Here is a 22,377-nt window from a genome sequence, read left to right on the forward strand (position 1 = left end):
AGGATCTCCCCGTTTTTTGCGCTTAATCTACATTATGGACTCCGACGCTCCTTCTCGGAAAGTTGCCTTTTTTCTATTATTACCTTCCAATGTGCTTTTGTTCTTCGAAAACAAAAAGTCATCTTCCTTCCTTTCGCAAAACTACACCGGCACTGGATCTTGCTTGCTGCTTCCTTTCCAGCAGGTTCCCACCTCTTGTTCCATGAGCTGGGTTTGATGGGGAGGAAATTAACGGTACAAACTCTCCGCATCCCTGTCAGTCAAGCATTGGGGACAAGTTTTCCTTTCTGCTGGCTTGCTGCTGCTACTGCACGCTTCTTTGCTGTTCTGGTTTGGTGAAGGCAATAAGCCGGCAAGTTAACTCTAGAATACTTGCCGGCTTTCGATGCTTTGGTCGGGGTAGTCACGGGGTAAGGTTGGTGGTAGAGTGCCAGAAGGCAACGATTTAATCGACTGAGTATAGACACCGGATGAAGGTGGAAAGACAGCGAGTGAAAAGGCAGGGTTATGATGGAGGCGGTTTTCATTGTTTTATGTGTACACTATATGCAAAATAACAATAGAAACACCCACACGACGACTGCGAACACGCGCCCGCTCTTACTACCCCGGTGCGGTGTGTGTATATCAAGATCACAGAAGCGTACGCATCGCTCCGGCACGCAGCATACGAAGCAACAATGGCTCGAAGGGAAGGCTCGTGATTGTGACGAAACATTGCCGGTCCTTGGTGGCAAAGATTGAGAGAGCGCAAGACAGCGAGACAATAAACAATGAAATATGATTTTTGCGAAGGGAAAATTCAATTAGTTCACTAGTGCTAGTGCGAGAACCCACCGTGCGTTTGATGGTGTTTGTCCTCGGTGCTTTTCCTCGTCCATCTCATGAGCATGATGAGCTCGGCGAGAAGCAACGTAACTTGGAGGGCTGCCTGAACCGACAGGGAAATCCGGGGTGAGCTGGGTGAGATTTTTTTTCCCTGCTCATACCACCCACGGATAATCAGGCACGGGAGCGGGGTTGGAAAAACGGCAACGAACGAGACAAGGCGGTGGGATTTCAAAGTAAATTAAAATGAACCAGCTCTTCGTCCAGCACACGACGGAAGTGAAAGCTGAGAAAATTAATCTTAATGTATGTTGTATGTTCGCGTGTGGCACCGGCACGGCTAGCGTTTCGTTCCACACTGGTATATATGTATGTGGCGGAACAGATCCCATATACGACGCAGGCAGGCCGGAAGCTGCCAGAGAATGTTGAAGAAACAATTAGTACTGGTGAGCGCTGGGCGGAGGACGGGCATCGCACCGTGGCACTGTGGTGAAATACCTCAAGCAGGAGCAAAATGACTACGCTAATCAGTGTATTTGGGTAGAGGAAGCCGGTTTGGGAAAAGCTCGGGGTCTGAGAAAGGTTTTTGTGTGGGAAGCCTGCCAGCTGGTCGCGGAGAAGGTATTTCCGTTGCTATATCCACCGGTTGTATCCGGTGACCGTACCCGTATGGTGTGGTTCGATGTTAGTACCAAGCGAACGAGATATACATACACACACACAATGGCGTTGGTACGATAAAGGCCCAACATACCCCGTTTTATGGTTATGGCTGGTAAAAGACGAAGAAAGCATTTCGTTGTTAAACTGTCAACCAGCCTTGCGTACACACACACACACACACACACGCACGCTTGTAATGTCCGCCCTGGCAATGCTGTTAGCGGAAGGTGAAGATGGTTGGGATGGTGACGTGGACTAAGCTCGAGTGTAACTTGATCGTAATGAGTGTAAATGTTCCTCAAACTATCTCTTCGTATCGTTAGCAGTTAAGCATTGTTTTAACGATCGTGAAAAAACAAATCCTTCAAATAATTCACATGCTGTAGTTTACCAAAAATAAATAAAGACAGCATGTAGCAATTTAAATGTCAATATAATTTTTCCGAAGAAAATATCGCTATTCTCTGCCTTCTGGTTAGTTTAATAATAAGCAAAAAATATAAATATTAAATCAACTGGATAATGTCTGAAATTCTACCCATGATTAGTTGTATTTATATAATTCGGCGCTAATTTGCTAGATTCTAACCCCGTTCACAAACCCATGTTTGAAATTAAAAATTGTTTGTACAATTTGTTGCGTTACCCAAATATTACAACCCTGAAAGTCTTAAGAAAGGTTGAAAGATTGTTTGGCGTAATCAACAACTCTATCTATTGAATCAGTTGAATTGAATTCAAAGCAAACAAGCATGATAACGGAAGAGTATTAGTAGTATCATCAGAATTTCAGTTGAGAATTGTAATGACAACCTGTCAAAAATAGAAAATAAATAAAATAAATAATCAAGCTGAATGGATTGTTCTAGAGAAAAGGCTGATAAACGGATGAACGACTTTAATTTTGTTGTTTACACTTCTGTAGGATAAAGGGAAGAAGAACGTACCATGAGTTCTTCTTTTGTGATATTTTGTGATTAGAACACCTTAGTTTGACCCATAAAATGAGAAGAATAAAAGATAAACTCACCTACACGCACAATGTCAGAAACACCTTTCCGTCCAGACAACAACCTTTTCTTTGGGCACACGTTATTCATGAACACGCGACACGAACTCGACGAAACAACGAAGGGACCATTTTACGCGGAAGCAGAAAGCGAGGCTGTATACACATTATGTTTGGCTAATATTTGCACAGAATTTATGTTTAATTTTATTTGCTCATGCAAAAGCCTCCTGCCCCTCTCTTCGAAGCCGGGAAAATGGAAGGCAAATCAGAATGAATTGGTGTACGCGCACCATACACACAGACACAAATGTTCGACCCAACACATAAACTCATGCCGATATCCCCACCCTACCCGACTGGGTGCGTGGTAATTTAGCGTTTTCTTTGTCGTACTCCCAAAACTCGGCACGTGGAAACTGGTTGTAAATATGACGTGTACGGACTTGTTACGCTGCTGTTAAAGAGAGCCGGCTGCTGCTGCTGCTGCTGCTGTCGGCGATCGTAGTTCGCACCGTTGTTTTTATTAGAAATAAATAATAGTGAATTTATGCTCAAATTACTCATCATGATGAACACATTTGCAAAATTTCCGTTCACCATCCATCCATCCATCCACAGCGCTGGTTGGAGATGTAGCGATGCGGTGTGCCTTTCCAGAATGTGGCACGAGTTTACGGCCATACTTCCGCCCGCATGATGAAAACACTTGCTGTATTGTGGGTTGTGGGTAGGAAGGTGGGATGAGGAATGGAAGGAGAAGTAAAAGAATGGAGCCAGGTCTTGGAAGTACCATACGACCAAGAACCGAAACCGTCAACGAACCAAACCCAGCTAGTGCCTGTAAGTGGTATTAGGTACAAAAGTGCTAAGACTTGTTCTAAAATATGCTGACTAAAGGGATGGCAAGGTGTTAGGGAGAAAGCGATGGAAAGGGCGAGAAGCAGTTGTGCAAGTGAAGTATGCTTCCTTCGTGTGGCGTTCCGTTTTGGAGATGCCTAAATTAATTTAATGTCGAGCAGTGGCAGTAGCAGTACGGCTGAACGATGAACGGTTAGGAAACGAATCGTCGGCTTCTTGTTGTCGACGCGAACCATCATCGTCATGATCCCTGGCCATGGTGTATGCAGTACCGGTACCGGAAGTAACTGTCGGTCGGCTAGGTAAAGACAACGCAAGAACGGAACGGTTTGGCTATTTGTGGTGCTGGTGCTTGAAATACGGTGCCAAAAACTGAAGGAAGAAAAATATAATCACACCCCCCGCATGTGAGGCGTAGTGCGAAATGGTGGCCTGAAGAAAATGGGGCACATACGTCAACTAGTAACAAGGACTCTAGGAGGAAGTTTTTCTTCTCAGCGCGTACGTTGCGTGGGGCATTCTTTTGAAGTAAACTATGACAAAAAAATTAAACGAAATGATACACGGCAAGAGCAGAAAGTAAAAGGAACAAAGAAAAATACACTTTTTGGACGGCTAAATATGTAGCCAACAGAAAAAAACACACATTGTGCGAAAAGTCAGCACAGATTCCGAAAGAATGTAAGAAAACTGCCTAATCATGGTTTCATCCGTCCGTGACTGAGTTCATGTCATTTTTTTTAGCTCATGTGTATGCTGTTGCTGCCAGGAAGCTTTCCTTCCCCGCACGTATGATAGGTGATGACGTTCTATTGCCGCTTGGCATACGACGTGCCGTCACGGTACCACACACAGAACGCAGATCACGATGATGTATTTGGAGATAATGACTGTGTTTGGCAGGCTATCCGGCAGCCACTAGCCCAACAGCTGGGTGCAAAAGGGAAACAAACTTAAGACATCGTTGGTGAAGAAGCTTCTGATGAGGCACATGCCGTACGAATATCGGTCTCCTCTAACCTGTGAGAGTTATTCGGATTGGAAGTCTCTGCTTAATGATGAACTGATTTCTCCTTAATCATGCCAATCGCCATTGCCATCGATGTGTGTCAAATTGAGAAACAATAAGCCTCTCACCCACAAAAACGTCGACCGTGTCCACCCGACCCTTGGGGGAGAAAATGTTAACGCTTCTAGGAAATGAAAACACGCCTTCGGGCACACGGTGAACGTGGTCGTCGTACCCACGGACGGTGTAAAATTCTTCTCACGCACATCATTTGGGCTGACGTCCTTTTTTCGCCGTTCCCCGTGCTTATATCCTTCGGCACTAAAACGGGAGAATACCTAAACGCGGTATTCATCTAGCATCCCGGACGCGAAATGAGTCTGCGTTGGGTAGGTGTTAGGCTCGACACAGAAAAGAAGGACACATAATTATTTGACATCGTGGATTCATTTGAAATTTAAATATGTAACTCAGGCGCGAACTTGACACGAGCCGTGAAAATTTCTCTTTACGCTTCAGTAATGGCGAATATTAAAATCCGTGAATTTAATTCCGGGTAGCGTTGGTAGATAGGACAGCATGAGGATTCTCCTTTTGGGAAGTGGTATTACATCGTTTAAACTCGTTTATGGTGGTAAAGATAGAAAAGGAAATCTGAACAAAAGGGTGCATTTTTAAAGGTATAAGTAATTAAACGAGTCACGGATACTTACAATTTATGATGAAAATCACTCAAATTAGTTGCAGAAATTTCCTTCTATTTTGATATGTATTTGAAGCATGGTCATATTTACGAATTCTGTGTCACCTATTGAAAGAGTCACTGATGCGTCTACTAATGCAGCTAAGGGTTTGAAAAGTTTGTAACCTATTTTGTAAACTTGAAGCTCGAGCAAAATAGTTTTATTCAGTAATCTCTTCTATTTGCATTTAAAATCAGTATATAAATAGATATGTATGCAGTAGTAATTAAGTTAAAAATTTGCGCAGTAAATATGTTTGCAATTGGAGTCATATATTTTTCAAGAGAAAATTCTGATTTACGTTAGTACACCAATCTGCCATTCCAATGGTACTGGGCCAATGTAATGCTAGCGCGTTGCACTTCAAGTGCATCTGAACTGCGTTTCTGCGAATCAAGTTGCCACCGCTCAAATCACGTCAACTCGAGACCGGTAGCTTTTGGGTTGGTTTTTCAGGTGCTATTTTCTATTTCGCAATCGTTTCCACGTATTTTACTAACGATTCAACCAGGTGCATCATCCACCAAATGCTGCCGGTGGTGTCGATTTGAAAGTTGCTACCATTTCTTTCACTCATTCGTGCACCGCTCGTAAGAGTCAGTGCCGCAATGTGGCTGGGTCTGGGATTAGTGGAAATATGAACTAACTGAAGTATGAAGTGAACACACACAGACACAGCCTCTCGTGTATCAACTGCATCATCCGATCCGTGTGCCAAATGGTTCATTCCACGTCCTTTCCCCACATGGTCACAATGTCGCCAAAGGGATCACGCTCCTACGCACGCGAATATGCGGAATGCAAACGGCAGCTGCAACAGCATGCATCAACGCCCCCATGTACAATGACGCACACTCCCAAACGCAGGTCGATCACATCCATCGAGTGTAGTCAAGCTGCATATTTCTCGCAGGTACGAATGCAGAATGCAACCCAAAACCCGAACCACCGGGTTTTGGTGCATAATTTATTTTCGGCCACCGTTATTTTGGCAACCGCGAATGTCCATTCGTCAATGCGGTCGGCTTCTAGTAGAGAAGGGCTGGAACGGGGTGGGTTTTTTTCGCACACCTTCCTTGGGTGGAAATTTGGAAAATTTAAATTCAGTTTTCACCCGTCTGGTGGCCCAACTGCTGGCGTCAAGTTGCAGCTGCACTGGATGGCAAAGGTGAGGTTTCCGATACCGATGATGATGGTAATGATGATGATAAAGCTAGATGTACCCGATGATGATAATGATGGTGATGCACGCACTAAGCAAAAATATGGTACTCCAGTACTGTGTCCCTGTCGTGTGCAATAAGCTCCGGCATTGGGTCTGGATCCGTGGACGAAGGTACGGGTAATAAAAATCCTATATTGCAAATATCATGCATACATGCATGGGCTGCACATGTGGATAACAAAACCCGTGTGTACGATACACACCACGAGTGCGAGAATGTTATTACGAACGCGAACGCAGCCAGCCCTTGCACATTGCAGCGAAATCCACCCGCGTCCAATGTACGTGCCGCGGAGTCCATTTGCAGTGGCGAAGAAAGTGATGCGTTGTGATTGAGCGATGCTGCGTTTATTGCGTTCGAAGCCGTTCCACGCAGCAACACAGCCCTGTGCACGTACAAACGCTCCATCGCAATCCCCTCATCTGCCAGAAGCAAGCAGAAAAAAAGGAAACAGGACTGACCGTAAAGTACTGGCACCACGCACACACTGCAGTTAGTTCCCAGCGTGCGGAATGTGTCGCGGTTCGACGCGGAATGAGATATTTTGTTATTTATTATTAGCATTCACCGTATGAATTTTCATACAATTTCAATTTTGTTATGATTGGAAAATATGTTAATTTAAATATTTTATGTGTGCGTTACGCGTACGAATGGGTGTGTGCGTGCGTGTGTGTGCGGGTGCGTATTTTATTTCCCTTTCAACACGGGCCTTTTTCCGTTTCACCCACGATGTTATTTCCTCTATAGTTTTTTTTCCTGTTTCATGTGTGCGTGTTTGTGCATGGTGAAAACTTCAAAAACTTGTGCACGAATATGACTGACCATAAAACCTGGCCACAGTGAACCGCTTATAGCTGCAACGAGCCAGCGTGTGGCCGCTAGATTCTACTCGATACAAACATTTCTGCGCTGTTGGTTCACAGCGACGACAGTAACCAATCAGTTTGGTTCAGAAATTGACTCGATACACTCGTCCTTCCCAGAAACGGCAGCACCATCCCGGTTCGGTGGTGATTTTCTTCCTATCCTATCCCGTGGGACTGCAGAAAAGGGCACGACCACGGCAAAAAAAGCGAAAACGTTCACTGAAAAACACATAACGAACCGACCGCGCAGCAGCACATTACGCATTCATTTTGCGATAATTTATTGATGAAATTTTCGATTTTTATATCGTTTTAACGGGAACCACCCTGTTCACTGGTGGGAAATAAACAAAATATTCCTTGTTGCATTCGAGGGAGGCAATTTTCACTCCTCACCAGCACCCCATGCATCCCTTTGGCTGCGGTTCGCGAAATCTGATTCTCTGTATGCCCCACTGTGAGCCGTACTCGTTTTAATGCTTCCAACAGTCACACGCAGCAACGCTAGTTTGGAACTGGTTGGGCGCAGGGTAGCACAAGGTGCAGGGATGGTTGGGTTCCGTGATTGAAACTCTTTACCACATCGGGAACTTATTGCCACAACCAACCTCCAGCAGTGGGCCTCGGCAGGGGTTGGGTTTGTTCGGGATGGTTTATTTATTAATATTTTTACGACGCTGTCACACGGCGGAGGAAAATAGAGTGTAATTGAAGTCGAATTGCTTTGAGGAATGACCCCTCGAATTTTGGGGTGGGAGTGAACCAGCCGGTTCACGGGAAAGGGTGGGAAAATTGAGAGCGATATATAAAACCTGCGATACGAAAACGAAGAAAATAAAAACACGCTGAGCTGAATCGTTTTCATCAAATTAACAAGCGGAAAATTGATACCAAGCGTGGGTGCAATTTGACCAGTACGAAATTATGCGAACGATGAAGGGGTGTTGTGCTGGGGCACATATATACACACACATACGCACACTCAATCGAGAAATATAATGACACATAAAAATGCAGCTCCCGGCATCCCTAGAAAAGCGATGGATAATTTTCAAGAGGCGAACCTTAACGTGTTATAAATGTCCGAAATAGGAAGCGGTTGCATTACGCGTGGAATGTGTTAGTTTACCTGGAATGTGCATCATTTCGCAAATGTTTATCTTTATAACTATACTAATGTACAGAATTTAGCTAGAAAAAAGTCATTGCCTTATGGGTAATTGATTATTATTTCGGTAATTCTTAAAACATTCGCATTTCGCAGAAAAACACGTTTTTAATGTACCATGGTAGGCTTATGTGTCAAAAAGTCCAGTTAAGAATATCAAGCCAACCATTTCATAGGTTTTCGAAATATTTCACCAACTTACAAGTACCGACTTCAAAAATCTTCAAAAATTCCGGGTTGTTGCTTTATTGACAGTAGGTTCCCTGTTATTCAGTGTATTGATTTGAAATTAACCTAAAGTTTCAGCAAAACGCGAAAAAAACTTATGAATTTTAAGTTTGCTTACTGTACATCTCCCATTAATAACCACTTGTCGCTTGGTCCATACTGTTTCCGCACGGATTTTTATTCTAAAACCCCTCTCCAAAACAACGCTCGCCCATGGGACACTTGAGCAAATACGCTTTGGTACACACAAACGTAACGTCCTTCAGTTCATTTAGGATGGAATAAACTTCAAGCACTTTGTACCATGCATCAGCTTGAATTGTGAAAGTGAAAATCTCCACAATAGAACTAAAGCCGCAACTTCTAGCTAGTGTGGAGGCGGAGGTGGCACTCACTACGGAAGATGGAAAGCAAACCCGCCGCGGTAAGGTTTTGCCTTCATCATGGGTCGCTTTCTTATGGAACGCAGCACGAAAGCAGGCTATCGATTTCAAGGGCTAAGAAAAATCGGCTTTAAGAAGCCGACTCCGTCCGTGCTTGCTCAAGTACACCGAGCTGAGAGCAGATTCTTTTCGGGGCGTCATTGGTAATTTTGCGCTCGAGTGTACCGAACCGGGCCAATGTTGGGAAGCTTCCCCATCATTCGCTTTACCAACTGCATTTACACACGGTACACGGTGTGTCTTCATTTTATTTCATCACCCAAATCCCTAAGCATGGTATTATTATAAATACAAAATGAATTTCCACTCACCCGTGCGCCGGCAGGGCATGAAGTGGTTGAAAGCAGAAAGGAAAAAAAGTATACAATACGGCCACGATCCAAACGAACGTCTTCAAACCACTAGTCGGAACAGTGCAAATGGAACATGGAGGCAGGCACTTTCGAGAAGCCTTTTCTTCGGAGCGATAGAATCCTTTCACGCGGTTTTTCACCCTTCAGTTCCCGCACGTTCGCCTGCGTCCACCTCGCCGGTTCTTTGTATCGCTCGCTTTGGTTTTTGTTTCGCACTTGGGGTGGGCTACAGCTTTCTTAAAGCTTGTCGGATTTTCCCTTTCGCTGGTTTCGCTGGATGTACGAAAGTGTGCCAACCATCTGCGCACGGGGTTGCCCGAGGAAATCCGGCTTTTCCCCGCACGAAATCTTTCCGAGCTCACCTTTCCCCCAGTGCCGGGCTGGATGTTCGATTTTTCATCTTCAGTCTATACAGTCTTGTCTAATTTCGACTCCGTTTCTTTCCCATAAAACCACTCGCTTGTTGCTGGTGATGCTTGTTTCTTGCGCACGGCGCGCTGTGAAGAATCATTGTTGGACTTCCATCCTTTTGTCACGTAGCACGCGGGTCGGCACCCACGCGGTGGCACACGGTTTTTCTCTGGCCCATACCGTCCACCATTAAGTATTCATAAAGATATTTTTTAAATTATTATTTTTCAATTTTACCCTTATAAAAAATCACATAACTATAAATATCGAATCCATCGTTTTTCCCGTTTTTCCAACGAATGGTGTTTGGGTTGGGTGGGCGGTAAAACGAGAAGATGGAAAGTGTTCGACGAGAAAGCCAACCACCCCGTACACAACGTCGAACGGTTCGGGCTTTGGAAGTGCCAAAATATGTTGCCGACAGTGGGCACGTTTTTCACCTTTTCATGAATACGATAAGACCGTCGTTGTATCGATTGGTTTAGTTGATTTTTTTTGGTTCATTTTCCTTTTTTCCTTTCTATGTCGCTGGTATTCTAGCAGCTATCAGAAATAAAACCCGTTTGCATAATATACCAACAGCGAAAGGGAATGGTTTAAATGGGCAGCAAAAAAAGGGAAACGCTCTAATATCATTATTTATGATCGACACCTCGATTCAATTAACCCAATTTTAGACGCAGCGAAGCGTCGTTAAGCGGTGAGTAAAATAAATTTTTAGCTCAGCTTCAGTAACGACCGCCAGCTTTACCGCAAGCATGGGTTTCGCTTGTGGAGTGGATTTTGGTTGAAATTTTGGATGATTAGTTTGGATGAGTATTTGCAGCTTCGGTACTATTATTACGTTTTTATGTATTCCATACTATACCCCAAACATTTCTCTGAAACGCTTGTCGTGCTGCATGTGTTAAGGTCTCCCATTTTCTTTTTTTATTCCATTTGAACCGAATGGTTCCACGATGAGCGGTCAATGCGTACACCGCCGAACTTCGTTTGAATGTCAACGGGGCAACTGTGGCAATGAAAACCTTCTTCTCACTGCGCGGGTGTTGGCACATTGCACATTGCTTAGCAACAGAAAACAGCTACACTGTTACCGGATCATCCCTGTTTTGGGTTACGGTCGACACTCACACACACGCACCCCGGTAAGAGCATTCACTTTTGGGGGCGCATTTTGCATGCACTGCACGTCCGGAATCCAGCCAGCCAGCGAGCCAGCGTCAGCCTACACGGCACATAACTATTTCACCATACATATGTAAATGAAAGTTATGCTCGGATGCTTCTTTCTGCGAAGCTTGTGCCCTTTTTCCAACGTGCCTCGATTCGACCAGGGGTTTTGGTGGAGCTTACGATTCCATCGTGGCAGTTTTTTTTTTGTCTTCGTACTTTTACTTTTTACCCATCCACTTCTACGACACATTTGGTGATGGCTCACCGGCCAGACTGTTTGCGCACCGTGGGAGGATGGTTTGGTGTTGTTTTGTTTTGCGTGTGCTTGTGTGCAGTGGTATGAAGTTTGATCTTCAACCCTTTCACGAAGATACGCTCCGTAAGTACACCAACAACGGTACGTTTGCCAAACGGTGCGCCGGTGCAATTCGGCGCAGGTCAAGTTTTGGTTTCACTTACGCCTAAATCCTTACGGTTTGTAGAGGTTTCTCCGGTTTAGGGCCGTGCGCTGCACTTTGAAATTGGATTGTTTGTTACCACCGCTAGTTGTTCGCTTCTGTATGCTGTTGTGTGGCGTTAGCTCTCAAATTTCATCCCTAAAGACCATTTGCCCGTCCCGAAACATTACACACTCAATGCACGTTTTTCGCTTCGCTCCAAAAGCGTCTCCACCCGTCGTTACGGTATGCAAATACGGTACGACGGTGTAAGCGTGAAACATCGAGCCTTGCTGCTGCACGTACGGTTGAACGTAAGTCCACATCGAGCAAAATCGTAATCTAACGCTCGAAGATAGTTTCGATGGCTTGAAGAACGGTGTTATGAAAGAACTTAACATTGCTTCTAATCCTTGAGTTGAAGTTCGATATACCTAGATATTTGCATGTGATGTAGATTGCTGGACTCCGAACAATATGGATAATGAAGTATATATGTTTTCATTCTATTTAAAGATTGAATTGGAATAAAAAACTACCTTCAAAGTGATATTTTTGGCATAAAAAAAGAAATCTTTAAAGCGGTACTTTCATCCGGGCTTAAACTTTGGCCCAGAAGAAACTTCAGGAACTATTTTCTTATTTAGCTAATAAATACTTCGGACAAAACTAGCTACATGAGACTCTTCGAAAAAACTCGAAGGAGGCAAAAACTATGAAATGGTTTAAATTTTTTGAGGTATAGTTAAGTAGGAAATTTTAAACAGAATATAGTTTTAATAGTCATTTGTTTAGAATTGTCATCTTTTAAAAGTGAGCCTATTTGATACATTTGGCTCGATTTATTCATTTTGATATCGTAAACTTTTACCACATTCACGCCTAATCCTCCAAAAATAAACGAATCAGCTAGAACGTGATTACTCCTAAATAATCTGTATAGAATATTTGTGACGTTTAACGTTATGACAGCGATTATGTTCAAAGCTTTTCCAGCATTTTGCCCATTCAATATTTTATGATGATTTTATTAAACGCTCTTTTATCGAATAATGTTTCTAAAGAACACCTGTAGTTCAACTCAAGTTCTGAAGACTTCAAGATGTTTGGGGAAAATTTTGTTATTTTTAAATGTCTTGATTTAAGATTTGCTTTAATTTAAAAAATGAAGTAATTTTTAAACTCGGAAACAAAAATAAGTAGTAGCAATACAAAAATAAGTAGTAATACAGTTACAGAGATACAGTGGTAGTGCAACGTCGATTTTCGGGGAAATCAGTTTTGTAAGGTACAATAATTGTACATGCTTATGACGGGTCAAGCATTATAATGTTTTTAATATTAGAAGACATTGTTTATTAACAATATGGAACATTTTCTGGTAAGTTTAACTTATTGATTTCTATATAGAAAATTTTCAAATTCCTCCCGAGCTCACCTGTTAAACGGTTTAAAAAGACAACACTACTCCACTAGCTGTCAATGTTCAACTCACGGATATTCAGGCCTCGAATAATCTTCATGTCATATTTTCTTCAGTCATAGTTCTTTAGTCATATTTTCTGGAACTTGGAAGTTTATAATAGTTTAGAAAACGGCATATAATAACGATCATTACTCTAACAGTAGGTTCATGTCAGAAGATTTTCAATGTTCGTTTTGTATCCCGTGCCGTGTTGAAAATTGAAATATTTTTTTTTCATGCTCCATCATTACATCAAGTACGGGTTGCTTATTTCCTAATGCAAATCGTAACGCTAGAGTGTGCAGTGAAAATTTAACACTCGCCTTGGAATAAACGTCCCAAACAATGGCTTCCATGGGCTACAGGGAAAGCGTTATTGATTCCGTGACGGACAAGCGCAACGCGATTCCAGATGCACCCGAGCTCTTATGTAAAATTCATTCGGTAATCACGCATACCCACTTTGCATCCTTCGGGCGGTTAGGTGGCTACAGGCTACGGCCGTTTTGTCAATCAGCTCCACTAATTTGCCCTCCCTGGAGTCAATTTCCTTCGTTTCTACACTGCACCCGCATCTCCGCACTGCCTACTTACCCTCTTGCCGTCACGATGACCTCAGGGAAATGGCGATCCACTTTCGGGTTGTGATATTTGGCCAGAACAGATAGCGGACGGACAGCTGATTACATGTCGGTTTAATAAAATAATGCAATAATAAATTAATGAATTAATCAAACATGGAATTGAATTTCTTGCTCTTTGGCGCTGGGCCCGGGTACTGGGTAAACCATCCACGGCACAATTCGAATCCATGGCCGTGGACGGTGGAAACGATAATTGTCAAGGTGATAGCCGGGAGTAATTTTCCGATTGATCCACTCGCGAGAATTGCCATTTGCGCTCGTTACCATTTCTGGCCCGTTGGCCATTTGATTCGTCGCACAGGGATGGCCAAAAGATGGGAGAGAATGGCAGGGCAGGCAATTTGCTTACAACCGTGTGCCTCGAAAACGGGGGAAATGATCAGCTCAAGGAACCAAATTTAATTATCATCTACGAAATGGCGCGAGTGTTTGCACACGATGTGTTGCACCGTAGAGAGTTGGCTCGTCGCATGTGCATATGTATGTGCTCCATGTTTGGTCGGCACTGTAAGGGTGGGAGCTCGAGTAATATTTGCCACCTGGATCACGTTAAATGTTTCCCCTTTAGTGGGGTCCCTTAGCGGGGTTGATTGAAAATTGCTCTACCAACTTGATTTACTAATATCGTTTGTTGTAGTTCATTGTGATTAGCAGGTGTCAACTACACCCACTTCAGGGCAATCAACGATTGCTCCAAATTTTTGATTGGAATATGTGTTTTTAGGGGTTGCAGAAAAGAAAGAGTTTCATTTCCTTGCACTTTGCATTTAAATAAGCTAAAATGGTTGTAAATTAAATGTCCACGTTTAATAGGGTATGGCTTAGGATTAATCATCATATCTGTTAATTTAATGGCTTTAATAAGTGAGCATTAAAGCAATACGGCCTGGCCGTCCTTATTGAATAAAAAAAATTTGTTTGCATTATTCTTTGATGCTTGAATAATTATAAAGTTTCCATTAAGGAAATTATACTTCAATGCTCTTAATATTTAAATCCATTCCAATCGTTTAAGGCAGCAGTTCCACTTGCCTTTAAGGTTCCAACTTGCCTTTAACTAAGAAGTGTGAAATAAAACGCCTTTTCCCCGTACTCACTTCCGACACAGCAGTTGGGCAAATTCTTTCCGCTGGGGGTCAAATTTCGCGCCCCAAAAGAAAGCTCATGTGTGTGGTCGGAGAGCTTCCTGAGCGGAAGGCGTTCATTTTGGATGAATTCCCATTTTTCCTTTCGTTCACTGGTGGTGTGCTTTTCAGTTTCGCCTTCTGATCCGATTTCGTCCAACCGTTCCGCCCTGCGGAGTTCAACTTATCCTCCATTTAGTGGCTGAAAGGATATGGCTTTAGGCGCCGGAGACATATTGCTTCAGATTCGCTTAAATCGAATCGCTTGTCGAGGGAACGGCAGCGTTTCCGATCCGTTGTGCCGGTTCCTTATTCCGCTCTGCTTTCCAATCGTGTGCTTATATTTGGAGAATGGATGCTGCTGTTCGTTCCATTCCTTGCAGCACTTTCTCCATCGCCATATCTGTCACGATTGTTCAATAAAAATATGTTTTGTATTTATATGCTCCGGTTGGTTTTATGGGCGCTGTGCAATTGAAGATAATTTATAATCATCCCATCATGCCGAACGAAAGCGTGCGTTCGACTTTCTTGCAGCTGAAAATGAGGGACGAAACGAACCCATAAATAACCTGCGAGCTGTACAGATAGTTCACACACAAATACACACCACCAGGCCAGCCGGTCACAAACGTTCAGCTGTCGATGGTTCGATTTCCGTCGGAATTTACCACCATTTGTCTACCACGGCACAACGTCGGGCGAGCAAAGGGAAAAAAGCGCTGCCGTTTGCATTTAACGTCCCCAATCATTTAGTGACCATCAATCGTAACGCACTTCTTTCTCGCACACTTCGTACGCTTAGCTTTCGCTTTATTCCATCGTTGCTAAATTGATCGATCGACGTGTTTCGGAGAGACGTGGTTGTATTTGTGGTCATTTCAATTAATATTTGTATTTCCTGTATTTGCCCTTACCTTCCACAGATGGTGACGAGAACGAAGAAAATATTCGTGGGCGGGCTCTCAGCGCCAACCACGCTGGAGGACGTTAAAAGCTACTTCGAACAATTTGGACCGGTAAGTACCTTTCGGGCAGCAGCGTTTCTTATGATGTTCCATCTTGCAAGTAGGTGTCTGTTCGTGTCCGGTGGATTACCGTTGCCAGTTTTTGCAATTGCTCGCAGCGTGCTAAATCGGTCTTCAGAACCCAAAAACCGGTGTCAGTTGGAGTAAATCCTTTTCGGTACCGAAAAACTTTTCCACTTAAGCTTTAGTGCGGTTTTAAACTTTGGTAAATCGTAGCGAAGAGTCATCGTGTGTTTCTTTTTTATTTTGTTATTTTAAGGTTTTTTTTTGTATTGGCTGGGTTTTGCTTCCGGCTGGGATAGAAACATTAGATAGGATAATTGCATTCCGTTGCGGAAAAAAATGCGAACGACCGAAGGGAAAGATTGCAGTTTTTCCTTTTCCTCTCATACTCGCGCAAATACACACGGCTAGAACCTGGGTTCAGAAGATCGTAATCATTATTTTCATCATCAAGTGACTGCTCACCTAGAGCATTGGATAGATATCGGCAATTGGGGTAAAAACACGGAAACAGGTTGGTTGACATAATCCAGCCGCTGGGAAGTTGGTTGAGTTTCTTTTTCCATCTTCTTCCGGTTCGCTTCTTGCCCGACCACGATTGTCACCCTACATACGGATGCACCCTTGGCCGATTGGTGATGTTAGCATTTATCCAATTGTCCAAACAAATTCCCTAAAGCCATTTTAAGTTTCTCTTTTTTCGTGCTGGGTTGGGGCTTCGATGTACTGGTGCCAGCTACTGCCAGGGCTGCATGAAGTGCGATGGGGCTGTGAACCGTTGACCACGCCATCCTGCTGCGCCCAAAGCGCTCGGGGAAAGTCGGAAAAGTTAGTCCTGCTTCGAGAATCCGACCGGGATCAGCTTTGACCGTGTGGTTTTATTTCATTTTCACCTTTTACTCCAGTAGCGCTGGCTGGTACGTGCGATCGCACACACTGCGCACGTGACACCGCGGGCAAATGGCTACCGTACCGCGTACCACGACATCCCAGGCAGCTGCTCATTTCACCACACATTATGCCGAAGGCTCTTTTCCACCTTCACACCTTAGCATCGGGTTTGAAGGTGGGTTTCCACTCCGACTAGCGCTAGCTTTTTTCCGTATCATCAAACACACACACACACACACACAGTTGCTCAGGTGAGAAAAGTAAAAGGACAACACTTTATGTCTCGAGACAGCTGCGGTGGGACTGGAAGTGAAAACACAAACACAAAGTCGAACATGAACCCAAAGCCCCGAAATGGGATGAAGTGCAAGAGCAACAGGAACAATGGGAAAAAGAGGAAAACAAATTAAACAACCCAGTAAAGTCATATCTCGAAGACCGCCGGCGTACTGGCGGGTGTCTTGCTGGGGCGATCGTCCACTCGGAAGCTACGCTACGCTAAGCCCCCCAACCACCGGGATACAGGCTTTTCGCGAATGACAAAGTGCGGAAAACAGCTAATAGCGTTTAAGGAAACTAAAATTAAATTCATATCAGTTTGAGAAAGTTTGTTTTCGTACTGTCTGGCTGTGGATGTGTATGCTTTGTTTAGTGTAAGCTCAAAGGAAATGCTCAAGGGAACGTAGGAAATAGACGCTGAAACAAAACAGAAAAATAAGAAAAAAATCAAAATACTAAAACCGGGCACATTGCTGTTATCTACCGCAACCATGCGACGGGTTTAATTTTGAATTTAACCAAATAAGTTTACGCGCGATAAGAGGACCGTTGAAAAATGCGTTAATGCTAACTGTGAGATCAAATCATGATTTTTTTTTCTAGATACAGTAATTTGTGTTTAAAAAATAACAAAGTTCATTCAACCATATAGAAAATGAGTAAAATTTTTAATTGTTAAGAAAAAAGCCAAGATAATTTGGCTAGCATTAATTTCTTTTGAGATTTATTGCAAGTTGAGGGAGGATGTGTATGCTTTGGAAGCAGAGGTCCATATATCATTAAATACACGTGTAATGGGTTTATTAAAGCCAATGCAGTAAATTTTCTACTTAAATTTCAATATTGTGAGACAATACTTCATAGTACTTTGCTCATTAATTGAAATGATGATGATGATAAGTCCCACCTGATGATCTCAAGCTCTCTTTGTTTTCAGGGGAAAATTGAACAATGTTAAGGATTTACTGGAATATGCTTTTGAATCAGCAATAAGAATTCAATTCAACTATGACCTCTTGATGAAATTTTAGCGCACTCTGTAAGAGATTGATAATGTTCGACCAAGAGCTACAAGCGGTACAAGAGCGGTATAGGAGTTACACTTTGTTTTTTGTTTTAGTTGAAACTGGATCTTTACAAAGTCTTTTTTAGTAGCGATCACATAATTTCAGATTGCTCATTGTTAAAAGAGAGCATTGTAAATCGAATAGATTTTATATCTCTGTTAAAGTTTCATAAAGTTAGAGATAGGATAGGTCTACCCGTGTAAATTTTTATCAATGTATGAATAACATGAATATCACGTCAGCGTATTTCTGGAATTTCTGAATTTCAGCGAAAAATTCAACTGCACAGATTAAACTTGATTTAATAACAAATGAACCAGAACAATGCACTTGTTAGTAAATGCAAAAGCAACGAACTTGTTTTGAAAACATTGATTCTTACCACTGTACTAATAAGACAACGAGCGCAAGTACACTGCTGCCCGGCATGAGCTCATAACTAAATCAATATTCGGGGTTTCAAACGTTCCATAGAATTAGATCGAACAGATGAAAAAAAAAACATCACCTCTATATTGGATTCTTTTCAAACGAGCAACCGAAAGCGTCCTCGATGCTGAAGCAATGCAATGTCTTTCGCTTCCCCGGATCCGAATGTTCGCGCGATTGCACAAATCCGTTTTGTGCATGCATTTCAGGAATTCTGCTGGCACGCACATTGTATGCCAGCTGATGCCGCGTGTGTTTTGGGCACGACACATCTTCGGGCTTGCGACCATAATATTGCATCCCCACAGTTGTCAAGCGCAATCATACGAAAAATGCTATACTTTAGTTCATCGACAAGGGACAAGGTGTGGTATCAGCGCTTGGTTAGAAGAAACCGGTAAGGTTTCCGTAGACAATGGCGTACCGTGCCGTACCTAGAGCTGGAACACTTGTTAGTCAGCAGTGCTTTCGAGCGTCTATTGATCCGCCGGGTTGTTGTTTGCTCGGTCTGCATCATGTTTATTTGTTCGCTCGAGCACGGACGCCCGATTGCCTTTCCTGCACGTTTTGCACCCGTGGATCATCATCAGTGCTTCATTGATAATGGTGAAGAATTTGATGAAGTAGAAGAAACGCTGTACAGAATACACACACACAAAATGGGAACAATCGTATACACATGTGAACCGGTGGCAAGCATGTTCACGTGTTGGCTGCAGCGACACATTGCCAGCAACGCACCGGAGAGTGCAACGGAATTTGAACAATTTCCCATCACAATAACCAACTTTTCCTTCTGTTGGCCCACTACGGTTTCCCTTTGGTAGAGTCAAATCTTTCCTTCTCCAGTTTTCGCTCATTCTCTCTCTCCGCTTTCTAAAACGCACCACCGTTTTAAGATCGGATCGGGATCGTCTCGATTGAAAATGTGGCATCTTCATCGTACCAAAACTAGCGAACATCCCTTTCGCCCCAAAATGGAGCACCGTGGAACGTGCTCGTTTGCCCGGGATTAAATTCATGTGCAATTGATTTTCTCAATTTACACTCTATTTATCGCCCGCCTTTCATCCGCCTGTGTTTCTGTCACCCTTGCCCGCGATCACCCCCCCCCCCCGTTTCCTTTAGGACCATTTTCTTCCTACGGAATGGCGTATGGTACGGTGGGCGAACACACACCAGACCAACGTGCAGCACCAAGGCATCCCAACATAAACCAACATAAATGGGCAATGTTCGGAACAGATTCTATGCTAGTGCCAGCTGGGTTCTTCCATTCGGTTTGGAAAACCTCGGGACAAAACTTCCTCACCGCCCTGCTCTCGTCCGATGCCTTTTGTGGCGAAGTAAAATCCTTTCAATATATGTGCGTTTCCCACATTCGCAGTGCAATGTGCAGTTTCGCCCCGTCGTTCAAGTGTTCGATGGATTTGCCACCCAAATAAGCGTGGGGTTCGCCACTTTCGCTTCGGGAAACTCGCAATCGCTTTTCACTTGTGCGAAGAATGGATCAGCTTCCAGCTGCTCAGTTTTGCTCGAGACGATGGCAAAAACCGGGCCATATCCACTCGATCACCATTACCATCATCGCCGTCATCATCGGGTTGTCTTACCGATACGGGGTCGAGGTCCAAGCAGAGTGGTGGTGCACGTGCACATAATGTGAGTATCGGGATGGAGAAAACACGGCGCATTAGCAAAGAAAGTCGTGCACCAACCCGTTGGCGGTCGTGGTTGGGCGGCAAACCGGTCCGGGATAGGATTGTCGTACGAATTTATTGCGGTTTCCCATTAGATGGCCCGGATAAAGGCAGTGCCTTCTCGTTTGACTGGCTGCTTAAGTGGGGGTTCATTTTGTTTTGGTGATTTCCAGGAACCTTTTTGCATGCGGTTAAGATCGTTCCAGAATATTTCCGTTCCTTCTGCTTGTAATAGAAGCAATATTTACGAAAGAAATATAAAATCCATACACCCGTAGCTGCGCAGAAAATGCGCAGGAAATGCAATGAAATCAAGCATACTTTTTATTTTCCTTCAAACACATTATCACCGTCCACAGTTATCAACAAGCCGCGATGGGTGTCGTTTACCAGAGTGCTTAATCATGCGTATGCCGTATTTAAATTACGCGACGACGACTGAGTGTGTACCACACACTCATTAATTAAGCCCGAAGCTATGCTCGATTGAATATGTCTTCGCGTTGGGTTGTTTGTTACGATTTGATCCACCGTAAGCAATTTGCTAACAGGAGCTTATGCAGCAAATGATGTTGACGATGCAAAACCATAATCATAAAGTGAGCGATGATTTGGAGGACTCTGCAAATTTCTATTCTAATTCTTATGTGGAAATAAGTTTGAATAGAATGTTACCCGTATCAATGTTTTAAAACATACTCAGACATCTACTACAAATAAAAAAAAAAAAACAGACATTTTATCGTAAGACAATCAATGAAAATATCTTATTTTTATATAATCTTATTTCTTAATTATATTTCTGCTTAAATAAACTTATTTTACCACGTAGCTGGAGTTTGGCACAGTTTGGCAGCAGCGATCCGTTATTATCCTGCGTTTGTGCCTTTAATGGTTTCGTCGATCTATTCCATTACCCATCTCGTTCTTTAGTTTTTTGTTTAGTTGAAGTTCAAGTTCAAGTTTCTTAAACCATTGGTTAACAAATTAAAAAAAACATGAATTGAATAGAATTGAGTTAGATCCTTGCTAGAACTCAGCTAGAACCGTAATATAAGTAGAAGTCATAGAACAAAGACTTCAGTGTGTTTTATTTGTCGTACAATCTTTTCGTATTATTTATGGCACTGTTCACATAAACGTTACTTCAAAATGTGAAATTGTAAACGAACAAAATTGTATGTATCAGAAAGTCAAGTTTTGGCTATTCGGCTACCGGTTACAATAAGTTGCCGAGAAGAAATACCATGAAATACGCCCCGTTTACCCCAATTAATCAACAATGAAATTTTAAAATCATGTCCAATAGCACCAACATGCAGATTATACGTCGCAAATCATACATAATAAGACATCTCGAACCCCAGACCTACAACATAATCCGTACCCTTGCCACAAAGCAACAACTGTCAAACGACCAAACCCGCCAAAACAAAAGAACGCCACACTGTAACGCATGGCTGACGGCGGCTGTTATGATATTGAATTCTATGCGCACCGCAGCGTGCACATAAGCATTATGTTGTTTCACATCGTCGTAAAACGTTGGCCCAACTATTCCACTCTTTTCGCTGTGGCGCTACTTAATGTATGCAGATCGCTCTATGAATTTCCACAAATCCAACTGTGGAAGGATAATATCGTGCCTGTGCTGCTTCCCTGCTTACTCCGGGGACCCCATTTATGGTTGTGTCGGTTGGTGCTGGCTTACTTGGTGTCAAATCACTTGCATACACACCACGAAATGGAGCACTTGCTTCAATGCTTACAACTACCTACCCCAGTCGAATCGCGGCAATGCTTCCCACAGAAGGGGTTTAGCTGCATGGTTTTTTACGAGCCCCCCGATTTTCGTTCGCAATGTTGTATGATAATGTGTGAAATAATTGCAACGATTTGCGTTTTCCACATCCGTACGCGTACTCCGTATGATGGGGGTTTGCTTACAGCACAAAATGGTTGGGAAGTAACAAGTTTTGTTATAGCAGAAATCTTACAATCCTTGGAATAGTGCAGCGCTGGATCTTTGTTACCATTCGCCAAACGTTCGTACCACTACGGGCTTTTATTTTTGTATTGGCTCCTTTACACCTCCTCCCCACACACTCACACATCTCTGGCTACGAGGAGATGAACCTCCGGTCGGAATCCTTTACTCCTTCTGTTTGTGCCCTTGGGGGTATATGGGAACAGGGGGTTTGCTAAAGCGTGGGGCACGAAAGTGTTATGTGAACCATACGACAGTGCTTCCTTGCAAAAACATAACAACAAACGTACAAGTACACCCGGGTGCGAGGAACGGAGATCAAAGTTTTGCAGG

At 43.3% G+C, this 22,377-nt stretch overlaps 1 protein-coding gene across 1 annotated transcript in view; it reads left to right on the plus strand.

The window, feature by feature from the left end:
• The window catches only part of LOC128715862 (RNA-binding protein Musashi homolog Rbp6-like), a 310,737-nt gene that overhangs the window by 114,121 nt on the left and 174,239 nt on the right, over positions 1-22,377 (plus strand). The window contains exon 2 of the mRNA XM_053810780.1: positions 15,587-15,679. Within this exon, the coding sequence (XP_053666755.1) occupies positions 15,587-15,679 (93 nt within the window). The remainder of the gene's footprint in view (positions 1-15,586; positions 15,680-22,377) is intronic.

The sequence above is a fragment of the Anopheles marshallii genome, chromosome 3, assembly GCF_943734725.1.
Source record: "Anopheles marshallii chromosome 3, idAnoMarsDA_429_01, whole genome shotgun sequence".
In the NCBI taxonomy this organism is placed as follows: domain Eukaryota; kingdom Metazoa; phylum Arthropoda; class Insecta; order Diptera; family Culicidae; genus Anopheles; species Anopheles marshallii.